Here is a 16,770-nt window from a genome sequence, read left to right on the forward strand (position 1 = left end):
GTTTTTCATTATATTGTGGTGGATTTTGCTTTTGTAGTTTTTAAAATCTATCAGTTAATCTTTTACTTTTGAGAATAAGTGGCATTCAAGCGATGGTAGGTTGACCTCGGTAGCTGAAAATCCAATAGTTTAAAAATTGAGCTCATTTTTCATGAGACACAAGCCACGAACAATGTGATCAAAATGAAGTCGACATCCTGCAATTCTAACTTATTTTACCGGGTAAAAAAAAAAAGAAATGATTCTCCTCCGACCTCATTATTACTTCCTTTTATATCTGTGGATTTCAGGAAACTGCTGCAGATATTTGAGCAGAAAATGATCTAAAGGTCATTTGGCAATTTTTTTTTTTTTTTTTTGGCCAAGCTGTATATCCTACACTGTCCCCAAACATGCAACATTTTTTTATTGTATCACTTATACACACTGTTACTGCCCTTTTATTGTTGTGGTTGTGGTTAGTACAACTATCTACTGAATTCTAAATTCTAAAATGCTCTAAATTTTAAAATGAATTTATTATTAGCCAAACAATTTTTATGGCCTATTAATATAGATGGACAGAACCAGCTTTATAAACCTAAATTTAATTTACTTATACTGTGATCACTCTGCTGTAAAAAGTCAGACTCATCAACCTCCTCCACACTTTCAGCTCACTACTTAGGTTGACCATGATGAGGGAGAAAGTTTTGGGGTAAAATGATCTATTTTCAAGCTTCCATTCATTTACTAATTGGGAAAGTCACTAAGCTTCTCTGGGCCTCACTTGGCTCCTCTCTAAAGAATAGGGTTGAACTAGACAGGTTCTGTTGCCCTTCTGAGACTAACATCCTTCGTCACCACCACGTTAATCATTCCACAAGCCATTTTCACACTTACTAACATGGCGCTCCAAGGCACGTTAGGCTGTGACCACCTTTAGTCTAAAAGGTACTGTCCTACTGTTGCCAAAGAAAGTTTAACCAAACTCAGCCCATTAGGTTGTGACTGATACTAATGTTCTCTGCTGAAATAGCATTATTAGTTTTCATTAAGACTCACGTCTCATTAGTGACGCAATTTCCAAAGTTACCTAACAAAGGAAATTTCTCTTTAAAAATGCGAAAAGCAAAATATCTAAAACTGTTACTACGCATTTGCTACTACATTAGGAAAGTTCACAGTACCTAAAATAGCCACCACCTCATCATCCTGGATGACTTCCAAGGATCCCGACACCACAAAGCAGAGGGCATCCACACTTTCTCCAGCATGGTAAATGAGGTCCCCAGGAGCACAGTGAATGGTTTGGAACTCTACTGCCAAGGCACGCAGACACCCATCGCTGGCCAATCGAAAAGCAGGATGTTCATTAAAAACCTTCCGGTTTAGATGAACACAGATATCAGCTCTCATGTCCTTGGGACAGATGGAGAGGACCTAAAGAAGGTGAGAGATGAATAAGTGAAAAGGAAAGAGAAAGGGGCCACTTCAGTAAAACAATCATCCAACAAATATTTATTGACTATGACTATGTCTGCTACACTGCTACACACCTTGCTAGGTACTGGGAAGGCAAAGGGAACAAGACACAGCTCCGCTCTCAAGGAGGTAATAATCCACTGAGATGGGCTGATGAGCATATGGACCATGACAATGCAGAACTATGCAGTAAATGCTTTGAGAAGAGTATGGATCTCCCTCAGAAAGAACACAGCCTTGGCTGGGCATGGTGGCTCCTGTAATTCCAGCACTTTGGGAGGCCAAGGCAGGTAGATCACTTGAGCTCAGTAGTTCGAGACCAGCCTGGGCAACATGGTGAAACCCTGTCTCTACTAAAAAGACAAAAAAAAAAAAAAAATTAACTGGCCGTGGTGGTGCATGCCTGTAGTTCCAGCTACTTGGGAGGCTGAAGTGGGAGAATCACCTTATCCCAGGAGACAGAGATTGCAGTGAGCCAAGGTCATGCCACTGCACTCCAGCCTGAGTGACAGAGCAAGACCTTGTCTCAAAACAAAAACAAAACAGTTTTGAGGTGGTCAGGAAGAGTCTCAGAAAAAAGTTAATATCATTTCATCAAAGAGTCAAGTAAAATAGGGCATGAACATTCATTTTAATCTAGCAGATGTTTCAGAATTTTTTTTATAACTAAATCAAAATTCCACATTGGAGGTAGATTCATGCTAGACAGCCATCAGAAAACAAAATCAACAAAAGCACCCTGGCAACTTGACATACTGGCACTGGCAGACTAACTCCACTCTTCGTATATTTTTTTCACTCTGAAGATTTTCCTTTTACAAATAAATTCATGTCCAGGAAGGGACAAGGGTATTGACCAGCCTTCTGTAAGGCTTGGGTGGTTGGAAATGTCAGTGCTGGCAGGGTGGGTACGTTATTTTGTATGGCAGTCCTTGTTCATTCTGGTCTTTGACTTCTGAAGACTGCGCAGGCAGTAGCAGAGTTCACGCCGTAGGCATCCTTTAAAAGAGGAAGCAAATGGCAGAAGTATGCTTATACAGCAAGGGGTAGAGAGCTTTTATTGGCTACAGCTTTCTGACAGGGTGATTAAAGACCCAGATTAAAATGGACATTATCATCATATTTAATCAGAACATCGTGGAGCAAGATGTGATTGCGGAAGTTAATACCACCCATTTTAAAGATGCAAGTGCAAACTCATTTAGAATGCTCCTCAAACCACCTTTGTAAACTATTCTTTATAACCAGAAATGGTTTTCTTTGATCAGATTTCAATCCCTCAAAGCTGAAGCTAAACTGATTTACCCCATTAAGTTATACTGCATATTTTAATAAATATAAAAAAGTTTTCTTTCCTCTACTAATTGCATTTTAAGCTTTAAAAAATTTCCTAAGGCTTGAAAATGTCCCCTGACTATTCCTTTTATTTGGGGGTCACTATCAATGAAACCTGGGTTGCTTCCCTGTAGAGAAGACCAGCCCATCATAAATGCAAAAACCATTAATTAAATTATGCTTTCAGTATCCCTTCTCTTAACCTTTCTTAATGCTGTACATACATTTCATATTATTTAATCATCTCTGGGTTTTTTTCATACTCCCTCAAATTCCTATAGGCAGCAGCAATCTGCTCACCCACCTATCCGAAAAATCTGATCTTTGAGGAAAGGAATGCCTAACACAGCTTTAAAAGTAATTGACGCTGTTTTCACATCAGTTATTTTCTATAAGGCAATGTTTTATTTAATATATAAACCTTTATTGGCTTTGGACAATATATTAGTCATTCTATAGGCACTTACTGAGCTTCCACAATGGGTCACATCACTATGCTAAATCCTCAGAACTAGAAGGATAAGTAAGACACTATGTTTGCCTCAGGGGAGCTAACCAGAAAGTGTGGGAGGTGGGCGTGTAAAGGGACCATTGCAATACAATGAAAAAAGTGGTAAGATAGGAGCATGGCCAGAGTGACATAAAAGCATGTGCTGCCTGTGAGTCTTTACTTAGAGGCAGCAAAAAAGATCAGGCTCAAGAGGACATAAGTCTGGGTTCAAAACTATCACAACCTTTGTAACCTGGAGCACCTTATTTAATTCCTCTAAACCTCATCTGTGAAATGGGGATAATGATAGTGCTTATATCTTAGGCTTATTGTAGAAATTAAATGAAAGGGCATAAGTTGAGCCTAGTTTAGCCTGGCACATAGCAAGGGCAGAGGAAATACTAGCTCTTATTATCACTATGGAACATCTGTCTTCCTACAGAGCTTATTGTTGCTTAAACTCTCTACAAGAACAATTTTCTTTTTTCACTTTCCACTCTGCAGTCTTCATCTGGACAGTTTGACAGGTTTCCAGACAGAATTAAGAAAATATTTCAGCACAAACCTGAAGATATTTTAAGCACTGATTAAGGTTAATATTTTTTTCCAAATTGAAAATGAAATTAGCTCTAGAAGAACAAAAAAATTTAAATACATACACACATACACAAACATTACACTGAATACCTTAACGGAAAAATAGACTGCTCTATCTTGATCCATTTACCATATAGGGCTTTCATTGTTTTCTGTTCATTTTGGTAATAGTCATGTTATTTCCTTTTAATAATGTTTTTCAGGATTCATGTTGCAAATAAAATCTTCCAGTATTTGCAATATTCTCTGTTTATTGGCAGGTCAAAAGAGGATTTTATTACTTTATGAGTACAGCTTTCCTTTTTTGTTTCATTTAACATATGACACTAATTGATTTATTATTTTGATTGATGGTATTTACTTATATCCAGATATCAAAAAGTGACAAGGTAAAACTAAATGCTAAAAAGATCAACCAAAGTCACACCCACTGGCAAGCACCTTCCTTCCCCAACCTTAGACAGAGCATGTGTGTTACATGATGTTTTTGTCATCAAAATATAAGTATCTTGTTATTTACTCTGGAAATGAAATGTTAATCACTGTCTTAGCCAAAGCAAAACTTGGTTTTAAGGGATGGAGTAAAATTATCATTCAAGACCTGGCCCACTGGTCTCAGTTTCCATGTATTCTGCCTTGAATATCAGATCCAATTTATTGTAGGCAGGTTTCCTAATGAGGATTTCATAGTTACAAACAAATAAAATTATATTTCAGAAGAAAATATTTAGGTTAAAAGTGACTTTTGTTTGTTTTCAGAGTTGTTTGTCCCCTCTTTGCAACAGAATATTAATAAATTAGACTCATTAAGATGAGCAATAAATTTTCTTGTAAGAGCTATGGTGTCAGAGGCATGCGAACCAGAACAACTCCATCTTGAATAGGTGCTGGGTAAAATGAGGCTGAAAGCTACCGGGCTGCATTTCCAGACAGTTAAGGCATTCTAAGTCACAGGATGAGATAGCAGGTCGGCACAAGATACGCCTCATAAAGACCTTGCTGATAAAACAGGTTGCGGTAAAGAAGCTGGTCTACCAAAACCAAGATGGCCACTGAGTGACCTCTGATTGTCCTCACTACTACACTCCCATCAGCACCATGAGAGTTTACGAATGTCATGGCAATGTCAGAAAGTTACCCAATATGGTCTAAAAAGGGGAGGCATGAATAACTCACCCTTTGTTGAGTGTATCATCAAGAAATAACCATAAAAATGGGCAACCAGCAGCTCTCGGGGCTGCTCTATGGAGTAGCCATTCATTTATTCCTTTACTTTTTTAATAAACTTGCTTTCACTTTGTACTGTGGACTTGACCTGAATTCTCTCCTGTGTGAGATCCAAGAACCCTCTCTTGGGGTCTGGATCGGGACCTCTTTCCTGTAACATATTTCTGGCAACCACAGAAGGGACTATAGTGCAGAAACCCTGACCCAACAGCTACCTTTGGGTAAGTGTTGGGATCCTGTAACATATTTCTGGTGAACTACAGAAGGGACGATACTGAAGAAACTACCCTCCCTACAAAGGAAACAGACCGCAGCACTGATTGGATAACTTTGGGTAAGTGGTGGGGTACCCAGATAAAGAATGGGATTGGGTTGGAGGCTCAACTTAGGGGAGTTAGAGTCTCTCCCAAGAGAGAGTGAGTTAGAGGCCCCTCTTAATAAAAGGCAAGGATGCCTGACTGACCTTGGGTTAGAGGCCCAACTTAGGAGGGTTAGAGTCCCTTCTAAGATTTTGGGGGTTAGAGGCCCCTCTTGGTAAAGTCCCTCTCAGCTAAGAACAGGTTTGGCACTACGGGATGTTAACTGCTATTCTTTTTGGATTAATCTGCCTTGCTCTCTTTGCTGATGGCTGTGGGTGACAGGGTTAGGCATGTACAGGATTGTGGGATATGGGGAGGCTTTTCCTCCCTGAAAGGGGAAACTTCAGAGCTGACAGGATTGCTGGAAAAGATCCCTTTGCTACCAAGAAGCAGTTGCCTGAACTTTTCAGTGTCACTGCAATGGGCAGGTCTTTCTCTGGCCTCCCTGATCATTTTGCCTTCCCCACACTGCACAGGCAATGCTTTTCTCTCTCTCCTTTCCCTTTCTTATCATTTCTATTACTCAGGGTGACCATCTTGCCCAGAGACCACTTGTTGAAACTCCAAGTCAGAGGTTGCATTAGACTCTGTCAAAAAAAAAAAAAAACAAACAAACAAACAAACAAAAAACATGAACCTAAACCCAGTAACCCAAATAAGAAACTCAGAAACTTGCACATGAAAATTCTGACAACTACTCTAGTAACCTTCTGTCTTTCTGTGTAGCTATATATGAGTTGTATGTAATGTTTATATAAAAGAGCTCTAATTAATTGGCTGAAACAAAAATAAGCACTTCAATATTTTGAAAGCAAAACAAAAAACCATAATGCCTTTTAGTTCATGTAACTTTAGTAATCTTTGCAAAATAAAAACAGCTTTAAAAATTATTGATAAAATAAAAACATTTAGTCTAAATTATGCAGGTCAGATATTAAGTTTGCTAAATGCTTTAAGGTCATAAACCGCTTCTTCAACTTTTAAAAATTGTTCAATTTACCTACCTTAAAGCCATTAGATTATAGATAAGACCTGGGGACATGTGGAATTCGCCATGCTCCCTAGCTATACAAAGATTATAAAGAAAGAGATTTTATATAAAAAAGGATCTCATACCGTAAATTCTTGTCCTAAAGTAAAATGACTGGTTGTTTAAAAGGAGGGATGTTTAGAGCAAGTCAGAAAGTCCAGGAATGTCTCAGATGGTCTGTGTAAGTTGTGAAAGGATTTGTTAAAGGGAATTTATGCAAAAAATGTTGTACAATTTAAAGGTTGTTAGGCATCCTAAATGCTTCATAAAATGCCACTATAACTCTTACTGTACAACTTGCCTTCTTAAATAAGGTAAGGCCTGGGGACATGTGGAGTTAGTCACGCCCCCTAGCTGTGCTGGAGAGTTGGCTCTTATCTGCACTTCTGCCTGGTATATCTTAGGCTAGGCTCCACACCTAGTACATGATTAAAATTGCTTACCAACCAGGGTTTTCACCAAAAGTCACTAAAAGTTAATAACGTAACATGTAATTGAGACTACTGAAGATACAGTTTTACATGTAAGGTGTGTAAGGAAAGTAGAATGTACTTCTGGTAAAAGATTATAAGAAGGCCTGGGAATGTGGATTTTTTGTGTGTGTAAAGGGTGTTTTAAGTTAGATAGAATAAAGCTAAAGATTTAAACAGGTTGTGGAAGGTTTATAAAAATTAACTGTAAAAGATTCTGTGTGTAAACATATTGGCTAAAGTTAAAGAGGTATTATTCAGTTTTTCTGTAAATTAAACATTGGAATAGAAGCACAACAGGTTTTTCTTAGAGCACTGATCTGCCCTTTCACAAAAAAATGTAAAGGGTTATAAAAGGTTTATAAGAATCTAACTTTATGGTTAAACATTAAAATTGAGTTAATATGTCTATAAAGTTTTATTAAAAATTCAGTTTAACATTAATAGTACATTATTATAAGGGTGAAATTTGGCTTATTTGGTATAAAAATCATACAGGAAGCATTATCAAATGTGAAATGGTGTTTTGCTTTCTTTGGACTGTATTTGCATAAGTATGTTACTGGTATATGTTCCAAAGTTATGGGAAACTCCTGTAATTCTAATATGACTTAGTGTATGTTATTAATAATTATAATTATTATGTAAAATTTTGTATGCCACAGAAGTAACCAAAGTTCCTTATCAATTGTGGCTTTAATTGTGACTGTCCTAAAACTTTTGATCATCCACAGTCAACTGTTGCCTTGTTTTAATCCTCTTTAGAAGGTGGTTTGTAATAAACTATAGAACTCTAGCAGGTGTTCTTAAACGCAGGTTTCTAATACCTTTGGAAATTGTAACATTAGAATAGAGAAAATAACTTTCAGAACTCTCATGAAGAGCTGGAATGTTCATGAATATCAAACAGAACAGGAGTTAACTGAATTAACTTAACCAATAGAAAACTTTTTAACTTTGCTTAAAAAGTTGCTGATCCTTTGTTTTGTTTTTCAGAGTCAAAGAATCTTTTCTTTTGAGCTATTTACAGCTTGCAGCAATTGAGCAAAGTATACTGCTGTGAACAAAATTTGGAACATATTTGTTTCTCTCTACCTGATTTCTCCAGAATTTGGGAACTAGTTATGAGTATTCTTAACTTATGGCAATATAGTTATTTGCTTACGTGCAATAAGAAACTGTTTTCTTTTGTAACAGGACATAACTGGAGAAACTGGTTATTTTACCAAGACTTTGACTGGAATGGTACGCTTTCCTTTAAGGAATCAAACTTGACTTGTAGAGCCAATAAAAGCCCTTTGGGGAACTAGCCTCATACCTTGCCTACACAGTCCCTTTACAGGGTTTATGACCTATGGTAAGTAAAGAATGTCACTTTCTCACAGGTCCAGGAGCCACAGGTTATCGTGGAACCTCAAAAGGAGAGGAATTTACCCAACTCATAGGTATTTGAGGGTACAAACCCATGGCAGGGCTTGGGTTTAAAAAAGTCTTATATGAGATTCCTTATGAAACAGAGTTCCATCAAAGCCAATTAACAAGCTTATGTGAAATAGAATTATTCTTGCTGAACTTTATACAAATTATCAGGCCAAGTATAATAAAGCAAATCAGTCTTACCGTAATTTGTCTTTAGTAAAAATGAGAAACTGGAGAGAGAAATACTATTTTTCAAGAACTATGGTACACGTATTACTAAATTCTAGTCTCATTTAGTTGTTTTTAAGTTTGTTTCTGCAATTTAGGCTAACCCCGCTCATTCCTGTGAACCAACCAATGATATCTGACTGCTGTTTAGAAGAAACAAGAGGGATGGGTAATATAAAAACCTGGATCAGTATTCTAATTCTGGGCATATTACAATCAGCTAACAACCCCATATCAGCTTAGTTCCAACAGTTGCCTAGTTCATGAAAAGTCTTCTAATTTAGTTTACCTGGAATAACTTTATTCACTTTGCTTTGTCCTTGTGGAATATGTTACTGTTATACTCTTTGTGTAGGAATACAGAACAAGCTTACTGAATGTTTTCTTAAACTAAACACTTATTAATCTTCCAGATATCACCTCTTGTCGAAACTCAAGAGTTATAAATGGCCCTCACCATACTGATGCTTTCTGACTAAGCTCCTCTTTACCCTGAACACAAGAAACCCTAATAGTTAGGCAGGAATATCATCACCCCTATTAAGCCTGAAGACATTACAGAAGATGGATCTTCATCCCTCTGCAACCCTTATGATTAAGGGTTCTCTTATAAAAGGGAGGGGGAAATGTCAGAGGGATGTGAACCAGAACAAGTCCATCTTGAATAGGAGCTGGGTAAAATGAGGCTGAGACGTACTGGGCTACACTTCCAGACAGTTAAGCCATTCTAAGTCACAGGATAAGATAAGAGGTCGGCACAAGATACAGGTCATAAAGACCTTTCTGATAAAATAGCTTGCAGTAAAGAAGCTGGCTAAATCTTACCAAAACCATGATGGCCACAAGAGTAACCTCTGGTCATCCTCACTACTACACTCCCATCAGTGCCATGACAGTTTACAAATGCAACGTCAACATCAGGAAGTTACTCTATGTGTTCTAAAAAGGGGAAGTATGATGTAATCCACCCCTTGTTTAGAATATCATCAAGAAATAACCATAAAAATGGGCAATCAGCAGCCCTCAGGGCTGCTTTGTCTATGGAGCAGCCATTCTTTTACTCCTTTACTTTCTTAATAAACTTGCTTAATAAGTCGCAGTTTGTACTGTGGACTCGCCCTGAATTCTTTCTTGCACGAGATCCAAGAACCCTCTCTTGGGGTCTGAATCAGGACCGCTTTCCTGTAACATATTTCTGGTGACCACAGAAGGGACTGTAGTGTAGAAACCCTGACCCAACTGCTATCTTTGGGTAAGTGTTGGGGTCCTGTAACAATGGCAGTATGTAAGAAACCATTTTTCAGAATTCTGCAAAACAACCCTGGGGAAAAAAAATGAATGTCATGGTCTGAAAAAGAAAACCTTTTTCAAATTATTTATGATATTCACTAAACCCAAAGTCAAGAGGTATCTTAGCAAGTATTCTCAAGCTCCAAAGATCCAACCTCAACATTGTGACTACAGAACTCTTAGTGAAACACATATATTATCATGTCATCTCTGTTTTCTTAAAATATCTGATGGCTTGCTTCCCCACCAACTACAGCCAAAGTCCTAACTAAGCATACAGGGCTCTTTATGGTGGAATCCTGCTCCAATCTTACTACCGTCCTCCAACCATGCCTTCCAGTCACATCACCTTTCTCACCACCTAAGCTTGCCATGTTCTCCTATTACTCTTTGCCTTCACACATGCTTTTCCTTTTTACTGGCATGTCCCATCTTCCCTTTCTCTGTCTAGTCATCACTGATTTATCTGTCAAAGCACAGATTATCCTTTCTACCATGAATACAGTATAGACACAGCTTGCTCATAGAATTTAGTAATATATAGAAGAAAATGAGAGTAAGAGGTGTTGTAATTTGTTGTTGTTGTTTTTAAATAATAACCACAAATAGTAACACAGAATTATCAATAGATATTTCAAACTTGGTTTAAACCATAAAATCATTCTTTACATTTTTTAACGAACACCTTCCTTTATGCTCAACATATAAATTAGATATAAGCAGAATTATGCTGAGAGAAGCTTTGCTGGAAAGGCAGACTCCCAGGCAGCATTGCTTAGGGCACATTCAGTCATTCATTCAGCTCATGATTATTAAGCACTGGTTACGTGTTAGTTATGTGCCCAGTACTATACAGGCCCTCCAGATCCATCAGCAAAAACTCTTATTGTGCCTGCTCCCCTGAAGCATCCAATTAGGCACGGTTTGAAAAGTCACTGTTCCTAGTTTGCTGCCATTTTACAGATAAAGTAAATATGTCTCATAAAGGTTATGTGACTTGCTCAAGTCCTCTCAACAAATTACCAGCAAACCCCCAAACTCTTGAGTTCCAGCTATTAAGCTATGCTCCTTCGTGAAGCTCAACCAGGAAAAAAGTATAATATCTGGTACCTTCTCATGTTTTCTGGTTCTCTGTACTAAAAAAATAAAAATGCTGATTTTTGAAAATTATTTAAGGTCCAATTGATCAAATCTATAGTTTATTTATTAGGAAACCATAAATGCCCCGCCACTGCCATAGAACAGCCTAAATTTCATTGCCAATTTATTTCCATCTTGAAGCACTTTTTAATTTCAGCTCCAACAAATGCATCACATACTTCAATATGTTGATAAAGACATAGGATTCACTGTTAAGTTGTTATATCACTTTACTACTCACCCAGAGGGAGACATCTTATTTGAAACACAAGTTTTATTGTATGCATGAAAAGGACCTGAGCCAGAGGTTAGCATTTGATAAATGTTACTTTCCTTGGGTCCCTTCCCTCTATCACTTTCATGCACTATGGTATCAATAATGTCACAAAACCTTAGAAGATCAGGGAGTCTAAATATGATAATTAACAGAGAAGGCAACAAATTAAACCAAAATCCTAGTCTAAAGAAATGGTTGACTAGAGAGAGTCAAAGAAAGAAGGCTTTATCTTCTCATTCGTTCTTTGAATATACTTAAAATGCTTTTTAATATTCATTATATAAAATATGGAAAATAAAAATCATAAAGAGGAAAAAACTCTTTCATTATTTACACTTATCTATATGTAGATACCATTGTTACAAAACTTTAAACTCTACTATTTTATTTCTTGCTATAATGACTCATTATCACATTATAATCAATTCCTATGCTATGAAATACATATTTTAAAACCAAATTTCAATCCTTGTACAATATCCCATCAAATATTTATGGCACAATTAATTTAACCATTACATTATAATTGGATATCAAGATTTCCAGTTTTCCCTTTCATAAATCAAGTTACAACAGATACCCTTGTACCTATATCAGATTGTCTAAGCACAAATTTTTAGAAGTAAAATTAGTAGGTAAAACGCAAAAACATCTTTAAGGCTGTTGCCAAACTGCATCCTAGAAAAGGTAAACCAAATTACACTCTAACCAACTGTGTATGAGAGTATGTTACATGTTCTTAATAATATCTCTCTTTAATCTTCCAAATGCATTCGAAAGAGGAATGGCAATTTCACCTGAAACAAAAGTAGAATTGTATAGTGTAATGAGGCAGAATCTGGGAGAGCTTTAGTCTTAGTGAAGTTATTCTACTACCGCTACCCTCTAGCTCAGTGTTCACAGACTGAACACTATTAATGAAGCTGTAACAAATTTCTAATATGCAAACGGGGATAATGAGGATAATTTCACTTTAAGTGCCTGTAGGTAGTAAACTAAACAAGGCTTCTTCTTGAGGTCTCTTACTGCTCTAAGTTATTGTATTGATTATCTATAAAATCCTTCTTCAGGAATAATTCAGTATCAGCTATTTTTAATAATAATGAATAAGTTAAATGATCCCCCTATTTTTAGGACAAAGGAATAAATGCGTTAATGACATTTTGATAGACATTGAAGCTACCACCAAATCCCTCCTTCTTTTGACACAATTAAGTTATGCACTGTTAATTAATCTCTCTTCGTGAATCTAATGAAGCTGGTATTATTAAGTCAGTGAAAGCCAGTGGAGAGAGTCAGGCAAGTGACATTTGCACATAAAATATTTTTACAATCCTTCCTGGGAATGAGGAGCTTAAGTAGCTCTTTACAGGAATTTAATTCTCATTCATTTCTTGGGAAGAAAAGAAAGCTCACCTTTATATTTAAAGGAAATAAAAAGTATAACCAGGCAGTCATGCAGTCATGCCAAGCAAAAGGAAGTTGCTCTCTGGATGTCACTCTGACAATCTCTAGGGGTGTCAAAACCTCCAAGGAATTAACCCAGGAACAATGTAGTGAATCAAACCAAACCAAATTAACTTCCATTATTTAAAAATAAAAGGTCATATTTAGCAATAAAAGGCTGCCGAAACCAGTGAAGGATTATAGGTTAAACCTCATTGGTTTCACTTTAGAGATAAAGTTCCTGTGACTAGACTTCATATATAAAAATGAGACCTAAAGTTTTTGTTTCAAAAACATAGGGAACCAATTCTACCAGGTTTTTCACAATATTAGTTTTGCAGTAACAACAAACAGCAATTGTTACCATTTTTTAACTTGTTAGGCAGCAAATGTCTTGGGCCACTAGCTTTCCAAAGACAGGGCTTTGATGAAATTTAGAGTTTCTACTGTGCTTTGCTCTTAATCTTGTGTCTTTACTGTCTTACGTGCAGATATTTGACTAAATAACGGTGCTTTTACATACCTGTGAAAGTATTTTCTAAAATTAGAAATATACTTTTAAGTGTATTTACTGCCCAGAAAAATACAAACAATATTTTTTTCTACCGGCCATGATTCTTTAGTCCCCTATGACAAGTGATGTTCCCATCTTTAAAAGAACGAGCCAGTCAGGAGCTCGAGACCAGCCTGGCCAACATGGCGAAACACTGTCTCTACTAAAAATACAAAAATTAGCTGGGCGTGGTGGCGGGCACCTGTAGTCCTAGCTACCTGGGAGGCTGAGGCAGGAGAATCATTTGAACTCGAGAGGTGGAGGTTGCAGTGAACCAAGTTCACACCACTGCACTCCAGCCTGGGTGACAAAGCAAGACTCCATCTCAAAAAAAAAAAAAAAAAAAAAAAAGAATGAGCCACCTCATACCAAGTGGGAGTGAACTGGCACCATTGCTTTGGAAAATTATCTGGCTATATTGTAACAGCCGAACATGCATATATTCTGAGACCCACGAATTTCAATTGTAGATATATATGCAACAGAAATGTCTATATATATGCAGCAAATCTTGTGAACTACAGTGGGTATAGCATATATACAGTGGGTATAGCTCCAAACTGAAAATTACTCAAAGATTCATTAATGTTGAAATAGATAAATATTAATACATTGTGGCACAGTCACACAATGGACCGCTATTCAGCAATGAGAATGAAAGAAGTAACAACTATATATAGAATAAATCCATGGATCTCAACAACATAATGTTGACTGAAAAAGAGCTTGATACAAAAGAGTATACTCTATATCCATTTATATAAAGTTCATAAATGCAAAACTCATATCTGGTGCTGAAGGTTAAGGTTTACATTACTCTTGAGGGCCAGAGTTGGTTAATTCCTGAAGAAGACATGAGAGATGGACTTCTGGGGTTCTGATAATAAGGTTTCAATATCCTGGCTACACATGTGTCCACTTTGTGAAATTTTATCAAACTATTTATTTATAATATAATTTGTTCACTTTTCAGTATTGTGTAATACCTCAATTTTTTTAATTTACTTTAAAAAGTTTAATTTAAAAAGGAATATTTAAATCTTCTCACCCCCCACACACAAAATGGATAACTGTATAAAGTAATACAGGTTAGTTTGATTGTAGTGATTATTTCATTTTACATATATATATATCAAAACATCACACTGTATACCTTAAATATATGCAATTTTTGTTTGTAAACTATACCTCAATGGTGAAAAAAAGTTTACATTAAAAACAAAGTTACCTATTAAACAAACAGGTAGTATTTAAAGAGAAAAAATAAATACATGAAAGAGAAATTAGAGATGCCAAATAAATTATTTCTTGGAATGACTGTGATTTTGAAAGTTGATGTTTAAATCTACCAGTCTTCCAACAGAGAGAGCAAAGTAAAGTAAGCTGTCTTTCCAAATTATTTATACAATTTAAGACATATACACACACACAAAACACCAACTGCAGAAAGTAAAGGTAGTCAAAATAGGTCACAGAGTAGTAAACGAAGCAAAGAATATATTGATTGATTATCTTTTTTATATTACATCTAAATCCAAAAAGAATTTGAGAGCTGATGATATAAAAGAATATATATATATATTCAGATACATACATACATACATACATATTCTCATATACCATATGTGTGTATATTCATGTGCGTGTGTTCATATAGATTTTTTAAATCAAGTATATATAAAATAACAGCTACAAAGTTATCTTGAAAAGATTGGGAAATTATTAAGTGTAAGAAAAGCTAAACAAGATAAAACAAAATATATTTCAGCAATTGAAATCATATTGAAACATTTTTTCACAACACTAACACTTACATAGGTTATAGATTTATATATGAATATCAGTGTGTATATGTATACATGTATATATATCAGCGTGTATGTGTGAAAAAATATATATATCAGTGTATGTATGTGTAAAATGACTATGTACAATAAAATCAGAAATCTTTCAAAGAGTACAAGCTCTTTGAATATATATATATATATATATATATATATATATATATATACATATATATATGGCTATTACTCAAACTGGAAAAGCATGGAATCTTGCCATTTGTGACAACATAGAATGAACCTTGAGGACATTGAGCTAAGTGAAATAAGCCAGATGAATAAAGACTAATACTGCTTGATCTCACCTATATGTAGAATCTATAAAACTCAAACCCATAGAAACAGGGTAGAAGGGTGGCTACCAGGAGCTGGGGGGGTCGGTGGAAGAAGTGGGAGATGTTTGTCAAAAGATACACACTTGCAGTTATAAAATGAATAAGTTCTAGAGACCTAATGTGCACCTTGTTGACTGTAATTAATAATAACTGTCACGACACACACAGAGAACAAAGGTAACTGTGTGGGATGATAGTTAATAGGCTTGCTTGTGGTAATCATTCATATATATATCAAATTCTCACATTGCACACTTTGAATACATATAATTTTGGTCAATTGCACCTCAATAAAGCGGAAAAATAAAAAATAACTTTCCTTTTTTTATTTTATTTTATTATTATTATACTTTAAGTTTTAGGGTACATGTGCACAATGTGCAGGTTAGTTACATATGTATACATGTGCCATGCTGGTGTGCTGCACCCATTAACTCATCATTTAGCATTAGGTATATCTCCTAAAGCTATCCCTCCCCCCTCCCCCAACCCCACAACAGTCCCCAGAGACTGATGTTCCCCTTCCTGTGTCCATGTGTTCTCATTGTTCAATTCCCACCTATGAGTGAGAATATGTGGTGTTTGGTTTTTTGTTCTTGCGATAGTTTACTGAGAATGATGATTTCCAATTTCATCCACGTCCCTACAAAGGACATGAGCTCATCCTTTTTTATGGCTGCATAGTATTCCATGGTGTATATGTGCCACATTTTCTTAATCCAGTCTATCATTGTTGGACATTTGGGTTGGTTCCAAGTCTTTGCGATTGTGAATAGTGCCACAATAAACATACGTGTGCATGTGTCTTTATAGCAGCATGATTTAGAGTCCTTTGGGTATATACCCAGTAATGGGATGGCTGGGTCAAATGGTATTTCTAGTTCTAGATCCCTGAGGAATCGCCACACTGACTTCCACAATGGTTGAACTAGTTTACAGTCCCACCAACAGTGTAAAAGTGTTCCTATTTCTCCACATCCTCTCCAGCACCTGTTGTTTCCTGACTTTTTAATGATTGCCATTCTAACTGGTGTGAGATGGTATCTCATTGTGGTTTTGATTTGCATTTCTCTGATGGCCAGTGATGGTGAGCATTTTTTCATGTGTTTTTTGGCTGCATAAATGTCTTCTTTTGAGAAGTGTCTGTTCATGTCCTTCACCCAGTTTTTGATGGGGTTGTTTGTTTTTTTCTTGTAAATTTGTTTGACTTCATTGTAGATTCTGGATATTAGCCCTTTGTCAGATGAGTAGGTTGCGAAAATTTTCTCC

The 16,770-nt window shown here is 36.3% G+C and overlaps 1 protein-coding gene across 1 annotated transcript in view; it reads right to left on the minus strand.

Moving 5' to 3' along the window:
- Positions 1 to 16,770, minus strand: part of KCNH5 (potassium voltage-gated channel subfamily H member 5) — a 347,265-nt gene that overhangs the window by 104,038 nt on the left and 226,457 nt on the right. Inside the window, exon 9 of the mRNA XM_054448009.2 lies at positions 1,170 to 1,422. Within this exon, the coding sequence (XP_054303984.1) occupies positions 1,170 to 1,422 (253 nt within the window). The remainder of the gene's footprint in view (positions 1 to 1,169; positions 1,423 to 16,770) is intronic.

Source organism: Pongo pygmaeus, chromosome 15, assembly GCF_028885625.2.
Source record: "Pongo pygmaeus isolate AG05252 chromosome 15, NHGRI_mPonPyg2-v2.0_pri, whole genome shotgun sequence".
Taxonomy (NCBI): Eukaryota; Metazoa; Chordata; class Mammalia; order Primates; family Hominidae; genus Pongo; species Pongo pygmaeus.